The sequence below is a fragment of the Engraulis encrasicolus genome, chromosome 10 (genome assembly GCF_034702125.1).
Source record: "Engraulis encrasicolus isolate BLACKSEA-1 chromosome 10, IST_EnEncr_1.0, whole genome shotgun sequence".
In the NCBI taxonomy this organism is placed as follows: Eukaryota; Metazoa; Chordata; class Actinopteri; order Clupeiformes; family Engraulidae; genus Engraulis; species Engraulis encrasicolus.
Window position 1 is genome coordinate 14,757,315 of NC_085866.1, and position 10,000 is coordinate 14,767,314.

Consider the following 10,000-nt stretch of genomic DNA (forward strand, 5'->3'; position numbering starts at 1 on the left):
TATGATGTGACATGTTCTCTTGTCACGTCGCTTGGCTCTGTTCATGGGGGGTTATCTCTTGCCCTGTCCTGCTGGGGTGAGAATTCCCTAAACTGCTGCTGCCCCCTGACTAAATGCTTTTCCATGCTGCTCATGGAAATAGGGGGGTTCCTCCGAACAGAGCTATACCGCCAAATGTAATTCATAATTTCAATAAAAGAAATTGCATTTATATTCTTCTCTTGTGTTTCTTGACTGAAATGGTTCTGACAGAAATGGGCGCTGACACATCTGATCTGCTTAGAACCTGCAAGTTTCCATCACACAGACTCCTACCAGGTTTGAATGGAGCTAGTGTGTCATGGGCGATAAAGCATGGGAGCACTTTCCTGCATTACTGTGAATCTACTTAGTTAGGTCCAGCAATGCCCTACAAAGCAAAAAGGCAGTAACTGCATTGCTGTTTAAAATGACTAACTATAACTTTAATGCCATATATATCAAAGTCTACAGATAAATAAAATGATTGATTTGGAAAAAGGGTGGTAATATAAAGTAACAAAACTGTCACATGTCAGTAATATCCCAAACCACTTATACTGGATTGCAGCATCATTTTAAAGTCAACTGACTCAGTTTTGAGCTCTGCGCAGTTACTGCCTTTTTGCTTTGTAGGGCAGCGCAGTAAAAACTTTGTAATGACATATAATACTGTTTACAATTGTTGCACTTACATAATGTAAGACATTGTGTTCACACAAACACCATTAGCAAACACCATTAGCACATGTGTTACCTGTGTTATATGTGTCTTGAAATGTCCATGTGGGCATTTGTGTATTTATGTAAGCTACTTAACACCTGAATTTCCCCCTGGGGCTCAATGAAGTTGCTCTACTACTACTCTACTACTCTACTGTTAATGTTAAGCCTTCAGCATAAAGTCAAACCTGAAATCCCTTTTAGTTTGGTTTCAGGCGGTGGGAGAATCTGATAGGAAGTGATAGGCACTAAATGAAATCACATTTATTAGCATATTTCATGCTGTCTTGACAGCCTCAGCTGTTCATAGACTTCACCCTTAATAAGGAGAGAGCCACTCTTTACATTTGCATAACGCAGCTGCACTGAATGCAGAAAGCATTTTTCATGCACTGTAAGCGAGCAAGTTCAGAGACCAGCTTTCTCCTCCCTTTCTCCACTCTCTCTCTCTCTCTCTCTCTCTCTCTCTCTCTCTCTCTCTCTCTCTCTCTCTCCTCTCTCCATGGCTGCTACTTTCTCCTCACTCCATCTATATATCTGTCTCTATCCTGTTGCCTTAATCATATTTTCATGTCTATATTTCACTCCAACTTCATATATAAAGGGCATGTGTATCCTATGTCCTTCCCATTAAACCTCTATTAGATCAAATCTGATGACATTAGGTTGCAGAGATGCTTTAAAATGTTCTTCTTATAAAAGATCTTAGGATTAAGTACTGTATATGGTGGAAGTGCTCTGGCCTTACCTTCTGGCATATCTCCATATGCTTCTTGAGGCCGGCCACCGTCTTCCTGGTGACTATGGAGCAGGTGGGGCACACCACCTCCCCCCTCTCCGAGATGGCGTTGTGCCATTGGACGTCTGCTGGGGGCGCTACAGAGGGGGTGAGAGATAGCAATTTACATACGGTTGGTGAATTGAACTTCTGGCAACACCTGATGGAGTGGATGAACAAAGTGATGGACGACCTCATACTCAGGTGCAATCCCCAACAAATGTTTGCAGTGGATTCACAAGTTATTTTGCCATCATTTGAATGTAGGGAGGGTGACAATCTAAGAACTAATCTGAGCTAAAAAAAAAATTGACTCCCTACCCGCCAGGATGGTGGGGGGAGTAATTAACCAGTACTCCACCCCCATCCTCCTCCATGACTGAGGTACCCTGAGCATGGTACCATCCTGCCGCACTGCTCCCTTTCGGGCACCATTGGTAGCTGTCCCCTTGCACGGGGTGAGGCACAAATGCAATTTCGTTGTGTGCCTTGTTCTCTTGTGTGCTGTGGAGTGCTGTGTCACAAATGACAATGGGAGTTGGAGTTTCCCAGTTGGGCTTTCACTTCACTTCTTTATATTGAACCTTTGAATTGCTCATCATTGTACAGCGGCCTTTGTATAGAGTGTTCAAAAGCAACTTTTCCAAGCGGCCCAGGCAGAAGCACCCATTTCAAAATCAGACTGCCTCCAGTGGGAGCAATCCCTGCATACTTGCATACGACAGCATCTACTAAGTAGGTGATCATATTGATGGAGAAGAGGTGAAAGCAGTATATCAAAGTCAGGCGGATGGAGAAAGAGGTGAGTGAAGTTTATGTCTCCAAGGGGAGTTGAGATCAGGAAGCACTAAGCCCGTGCTGTACTGTATGCCATCTAATAGATGCACCTCCAGCAAAATTGCACTCAGGAATATACAATTGGTTTGATTCCATCAGCACCTCTCCGGAAAAAAGTAACTCAACACTTTCTCACCAGGAAGGATCGATGCTTGACTGGCTTAATCTTCATGGATTGAGATTTTAAAGATTATTGTGTTATTTATACTTTTAATTGAACAGTATTTTCCAAAAAGAACATGTTTGCACCTTTCACTTCCACATATTCATTATACAGGAATGAAAATGAAACACAGTCTCTGGAATGTTTACACATACAGAGTAGAGTGGCAGAGTAGTGTGTAAGTTGAACACACACAAAAACTAGCCTGGGGAAAAGCCGACTGGCGAAAGCTAAGAGGAATCCGTCTCCATCGGAGGGTGGGAGATGGTCTAATCTACTCTGCCATTTAAATTCATTGGAGTTCCGAATTCCCATATTGTGCTTTATTAGCATAAGAGTTACTAGTGTCGCAAAAGAATACCAATAACAAAACAAAAGTGCAAATAGTGTTACCATAACCAATCAGTAACATACAACAACAGTCAGTTCGCGGGTGAGTTCTGCGACACCACTCTCAACTGTTTGCTAATTGCCTAACACAAGCTAGGAGGGTTTTCGCCAGACTAGGTGCGGAGCCAAAATTTTTTGGGTGGAGTACATAGGATGGCACACGAAAGCACCCAGGAACGCACACACGGACCCCACCTGGTGGTGTAGACTGGGCCTGTTCTCTCTTGGACGGGGCTGACGCTGCTGTGGTCTTTCTGGGGGGCTCCTCGTTGTACTGGGGCCCCTCTTGCCTCTTAGAACGTCCAGCTTTCAGCTTCTCCTCCGCCTTATTCATCCCTGCATGAGGGGTGACATCATACAATGAAACACACACACACACACACACACACATACACACACACACACACACACACACACACACACACACACACACACACACACACACACGCACACGCACACACACACACACACACACACACACACACGCACACACACACACACACACACACACACACACACACGCACACAGGTAAAATCGATTAATGAACAGAGCTGTGCACAAATAAAACCGTTCGCTCACACATATGCCACAGTGACAGGAAAGCGCATTGTTTATCGCCAGTGAGTCACCACACGGCCCTTTCTACAGTACCTTGGCAGGAAATTAAACACCTCTGTAATTATGCGTTTACTAGAGAGAAACAATTACCATGGCGGGGCGAAAAACGCCACCAAATAGCAACCAGATGGCATCAGTGCACTTTGAAGTTGGAGTTATGATAACACCTATAACAGCCCACCCTACAGTAACATCAGACCAGGCTGGCGCAACCACCACGCAAACAACAGGGCCAGGGATAATACTTAAAGGGATACTGTGTGAGATTTTTAGTTGTTTATTTCCAGAATTCATGCTGCCCATTCACTAATGTTACCTTTTTCATGAATACTTACCACCAGCATCAAATTCTAAGTATTCATTATGACTGGAAAAATGTCACTTTTCGTACATGAAAAGGGGGATCTTCTCCATGGTCCACCATTTTGAATTTCCAGAAATAGACATTTTAGCTGCAAAAATGACTGTACTTGGACCATACTAGAAAATATTTGTTTATTACTTAGTAAACTTTCATGTAAAGATCAAATTTGTCAATAGGCAGCCCAGTTTCAATGAGCAGCATAGTTGCAGTACCTTTTTTGACCATTTCCTGCACAGTGTCCCTTTAAGGCACTCTCAACTTGTATGAGTGAGACTGAGGTGTTCACGCGCAGTCTGCCACTCGGGTATGGAACTCACTACCTCCTAGCCAACGCAACAATTCGGGTATGGGAGGCACAGCACGATACCGCTGAGCTAAAGGATCTGATAGCTCAGTGCTACCGATACTGTATGAGGTTTCGGGAGGGAGGTTTACTAATGTCCCATGCCACACTCTGCTAGTTGGCCTCTGTTACATAAGGCAATAGTAGGAGAGAATAGTGGCATTTCTATTGAATAATAACACATTTTAACAGCTATATACATATCTAACAATGAAAAAGTGACAAACTTCCTTAGGGACTGTTCATTATGTGTTCTAGGGGTCTACAGAAGATTTCCTCCCTTGGTTGTCAAACTTTGCATGACCCAACACGTGTACTTCAAAACTCTGATGACCCTCACCTCAAAATCATCAAAAAAATGCATGACCATCCCCTACGGAGAAGTTAAATCAATACTCAGCATTTACCTTTTGACAAACGTTTATTGACTAACGTTGATACTTACTGAATGTTATTGGATTCTGATTTTGAGCACTATACTCCATGAAGGCAGTGGCCATTTCAGTGGATTTACTGACAATTGTTCTTTAGACACAACAAAACAAACTGTGAGGGAGGGGGGCGTCAGTCAATTTTAGCGAAAGGGGGAGGCGTTTCTGTGGATTATGTTACATTAAAACCTATGCAAACAAGGCACTCTTTCAGTAAATGGGCCAAACAGTTTTGAATGACCCTCCCCTTTAGATAAATAAAATGTTGGTTGACCATCCCCTCAACAAAGAAAAAAATGGCATGCCCCTCCCCTATTTTCCTACGTTGACCCAGGCAATAAATAACAAAGACTCCCTTAATAAGTTGAAAGAGTGAATGAATGAATGAATGAATGGATGGATGGATGGATGAATGGATGGATGGATGGATGGATGGATGGATGGATGGATGGATGGATGGATGGATGGATGGATGGATGGATGGATGACTCCTGTGTTTTAAAACCACAGCCCTTTGTAAGGTAAACGAATACTTGTGATAGCACTTTTGGATACCAGAGAACAACGTCAAGAGAAAGTATCGAGGTAGAATCTCAGATACTTGATGTCAAGGGCTGAGCAAGGGCTCTTAAACAGTGAAGAGAGACTGTAAAAAAAAGATGCTGATTCACGCACTCGACTTACCTACGAGGCATAACTCACGCCAGACACACAAACACACTCCACAGCCCTCTCCTGCCGAGGGCCTCAGTCTCTCTTTTTGCCGTTTAGCTGTCTTTCTACTTATGGAGCTCATAAAATCCAAACACCTCCACGTTTTTATGAATCGATATCGTCACACCACTTGACATGCAGTGCGGCTCACGGGAGTCTGGGCGTGGTGTGACTGTGAAGACACCTTGTTAAACTCCGTTGATAGGAATGCTATAATTTTCTCCAATTTTATGAGATCGGTAATAGGACAGTAATGTGATAATGTGACAATCCAAGCGTTCAGTCTACTGTATGGAAACACTATACTGTATGGACAAAAATGGTCAGTCGGTTGGCTTGGGTGCAACCGACTGGCAAATGCATATGCATGAAGGGTAAATGCATATGCATGAAGGGTAAATGCATATGCATGAAGGGTAAATGTCTGGGTGAAATGGGTGTCTGGGAGGGAGAAATGGGGTGGAGAGGAAGTGGAAGTGGGGGGTGTAAGAACCCAAAATGTAATAACTGCCCATAACGTAATAAATGCCCATGGCGTAATCATTTGGGCCCATTTGAAACGTAATCAAGCCCATAATGTAATGACTTGCCCATAAGGTAATAACACTTCTCTACCCATAACGTAATAACATTCTGACCATAATGTAAGTAAGTTATAAAATGTTGGGTTCTTACAGGTGGGCATGGCCGGATTATCCATTAGGATACAGTGCCCAGGGGTTACCAACCATTTTTTTTAACCAGTGAGGGGGCACCACATGACACAAGCTTTACAAAAAATGTTCAGTACAGTAGTGCCCTGGTACAGTACAGTTCGGTACAGTAGTGCCCAGGTACAGTACAGTTCGGTACAGGGTACAGTAGTGCCCAGGGGCACCATATTAGCTTAAAGGAACACTGTGCAGGAAATGGTAAAAAAGGTACTGCAACTATGCTGCTCATTGAAACTGGGTTGCCTATTGCCAAATTTGATCTTTTCATGAAAGTTTACTAAGAAATAAACTAACATTTTCTAGTATGGTCCAAGTACAGTCAGTTTTACAGCTAAAACTGGCTATTTCTGGAAATTCAAAATGGCGGACCATGGAGAAGATCCTCCTTTTCATGTATGTAAAGTGCATTTTTTTCAGTCATAATGAACACTTCGAATTTGATGGTTTGGAAAGTATTCATGAAAAAGGTAACATTAGTGAATGGGTAGCATGGATTCTGGAAATAAACAACTAAAAATCCCACACAGTGTCCCTTTAATACAGTCCTGGTGGAAGTGGAAGTGGAAGTGGGGGGCTACCTTTCAGTCCGAACGTGCCCGAGATGGAGGGCTGCTCTCCGGTGAACTTCTTTGGAGTCTTCTGTTTCCTTCCTGGCTCACCAGGACAGACAAGAGGAAAAGAGGAGATCAAAAACAGTTAACAAGGCAAACCTCCCCATGATAAAAGCTGAAAGACAGTACTTGACATTACTTCAGATCACGCCATTTATATAAGCAACAAAGGGTAAGCTAGATGACAAACTATAACAAGGATACAAGTGCTTTCATTTTGTCACATGTACACAAATACTGAAAAATGATAAAATGCAGTGAGGTTTGAGTACAAATTACAAATGACATGACCTAAGATCACATCAAACAACAGAGGGGAGTACAGTAAATCTCTCACATTGTTACTCCCCATTGCTCCTGGAATAAATGTCTATCTTCCTTCACAAAAAATACACACACGCACGTACGCACAAACGCATGCACGCACGCACGCACGCACGTAGGCATGCACGCACGCACGTACGCATGCATACACACACACACACATATACACACATTCACACACACACACACACACACACACACACACACACACACACACACACACACACACACACACACACACACACACACACACACACACACACACACACACACACACACACACACACACACACACACACACACACATACCAGATGTCAAGGAAAAGAGAATTAAACCTCCTGACTGATTGAAATGGGCCAAAGTAAACCACAGCAGTGGAAACCTCAAATATATGTCCAGTCAAAAGTTTAATTGCTGCTGTAAATACGCCAGTGTGATTTAGTCACACTCGGTAACGAAGGTACTACAATACCTCTGGAAGCAATCAGAGATGAAAAACATAAACAACGCAACGCAGCAGGGGCCTTTGGGTGGACTATCAGCAAAATGTAATTAGCGACTCGCGCACATGTGAAAACACACACTCACACAGACACACACACACCGCAAGAGGTGTTTTATCATGGCACACACATGCGCACACACATGCGCACACACACACACACACACACACACACACACACACACACACACACACACACACACACACACACACACACACACACACACACACACACACACACACACACACACACACCACGAGAGGTGTTTTATCATGGCACACACACGCACACGCACACACACACACACACACACACACACACACACACACACACACACACACACACACACACACGCACACACACACACAGCCTTCAACTTACAGCCACACATAGACACACACACACATACACAGCTGCAAGAGGTGTGTTGCCACAAAAAAACACAGCAAACAAGCGTGCTTTAGGGACAAAACACCAAGAAAATAGGCGTGTGCCTCTAGAGTACTCGGTGGGTATGTAATTAGTATGTTAGGATACGGCACCTCGGGGTGCAAAACAAACACTCCATGATGAAATTATACCCCTTCATGTTCTATGTTGCACAGTGCTTTTTTCTTTACCTCTTCTACAGTAATTGTACATTACTTTATGTTGTGTGTTAAAAAACAATGAAATAGGGGGGGCGCTGTGGTGCAGTGCGCTAAGCCCCCCATATTTGGGCTTGTATGCCCATCCACGGGTACCCCGGTTCGAGTCCAACCGGGGTCATTTCCTGATCTTGCCCTGTCTCTCTGTCCCACTCGCTTCCTGTCACCATCTTTGACTGTCCTGTCAAATAAAGGCATAAAAGCCCCTAAAATATATATATATATATAAAAAATAATGAAATAAAAGCTGGTCAATCTGCATCATAATGTTCTTTATCATGATCTCACTTTACACATATCGGCCAACATAATCTTCGCCTTTCAGATAAGAAAAACTACACCATCTTCCTGCGTTAGTAGGCATCAAAGTCTTGATGTTATGAAATTAGACTATGTTACGATCAGGGCTCTAAATTAACTTTTTCCACCACCAGCCAATTTGGCTAGTGGACATTTTTTCCTACCAGCCAAACAGAAGTTCAACTAGCCATTTTTTTTTTTATCTCGCCAAAATAAACTATGCATTAGGCTAGTTATTTTTTTTTTCGAATTAAATGGTCATTTTGTCCAACTGTTTCTACAACACAGATACACTATAGGCCTGCATAGGCTACTATATGCCTACATAATAAGCATATTATAGGCTATATATTTTTTCATTATTTGTTTACTTCTGCTTTATTTTCTACTTTCATTACTTAGGCCAAATTAATTTGATTAGTTTTTGTTCAATTCATCTGAAAACAGCTGAATCACATCACACAAGCCACTCACATAACAGACCTTTAACAGTAACCAAGCACACAGCCAAACACTACAAAACCTCACATACGCACACCCCAAGGAAGTAGAAGAGATGAGAGGAAAAGGAGAGGAGAGAGGAGGAGCTCTTCTCTACCATGCGCAACAAAATGACAAGAAGCCTAGTTTAATTAAAAGTAAATAATATCTCGGGAATCTTCGCTTCCTTTGTTACTTCCACAGCTTCGTCGTTGGTTGCTTTTTTTCCTTTTCGATGGCGTGGGCTTTCCAACTTAGTTGCGCCAGGACTCTGAACATTTCAGAAGACAACTGAACTGACAGCTACGGTCCCACTACTCTGACAGTCGGCTAGCTCTCCTCCCTCTGCCCTGGTCGCTATTTCGTTCCACAACCACTCACTTTTAACGTTCACTATTTACAATTACTACTAGCATTCACCAACACACAGAACCTTGCTCTAACCCCCGCCACATTCTCATCACTCGCACAAAACGTCTACACAACAGAGCGCTATGCATAATCTGCGTAAGGCCTGTTATTGAAGCGGTCAGGGTCTCGCTGCTTAAAAAATACAGCCTGTTACAGCAAGGTTCATATACTAGTAATCATAGCAGTAGTGACGTTAAAAAGGTTGTAGCGAAAGCGACGAGAGCATAGGAGGAGAGGGGTGGTACGGTTCACAAATGTCACGGTTCGGTCCATATCACGGTTTCAAGGTCACGGTTTTTCGGTTTTGTACGGTTTCTGTTTTTTTTTTTTTTTTTTTTTTTTTTAAATAAAATGTATTATATAAAAATTTGAATGAAAATGTAAGCTTATCATGGGTATGTTGAATTTGACTTCATTTAACCTAAACTGAAAGAAGAAAGATATCAATGATTTTAACATGCTTCCATTTATTTTCACAAAAAGGGGAGAACTAAGTTCTAACTTTTAAGTTGACAAATATTCAAATATTACATGCTATAACACATTTGAAGTGTAAAAAATAAAACAGCTACACTCCTGTAGGTAATGGGACCATTAGGTCAGTGTAGTATGACTATTTTAGGTTAATGA

The 10,000-nt window shown here is 42.5% G+C and overlaps 1 protein-coding gene across 7 annotated transcripts in view; it reads right to left on the minus strand.

Annotated features, from left to right (window-relative positions):
• Positions 1–10,000, minus strand: part of znf512b (zinc finger protein 512B) — a 103,961-nt gene that overhangs the window by 34,975 nt on the left and 58,986 nt on the right. For all 7 annotated transcript variants that reach the window (XM_063208125.1, XM_063208122.1, XM_063208121.1 and 4 more), the window contains 3 exons: positions 6,672–6,743; positions 3,105–3,245; positions 1,490–1,617 (listed from right to left, as the gene is read on the minus strand). In XM_063208125.1, coding sequence (XP_063064195.1) covers positions 1,490–1,617; positions 3,105–3,245; positions 6,672–6,743 — 341 coding nt within the window. The remainder of the gene's footprint in view (positions 1–1,489; positions 1,618–3,104; positions 3,246–6,671; positions 6,744–10,000) is intronic.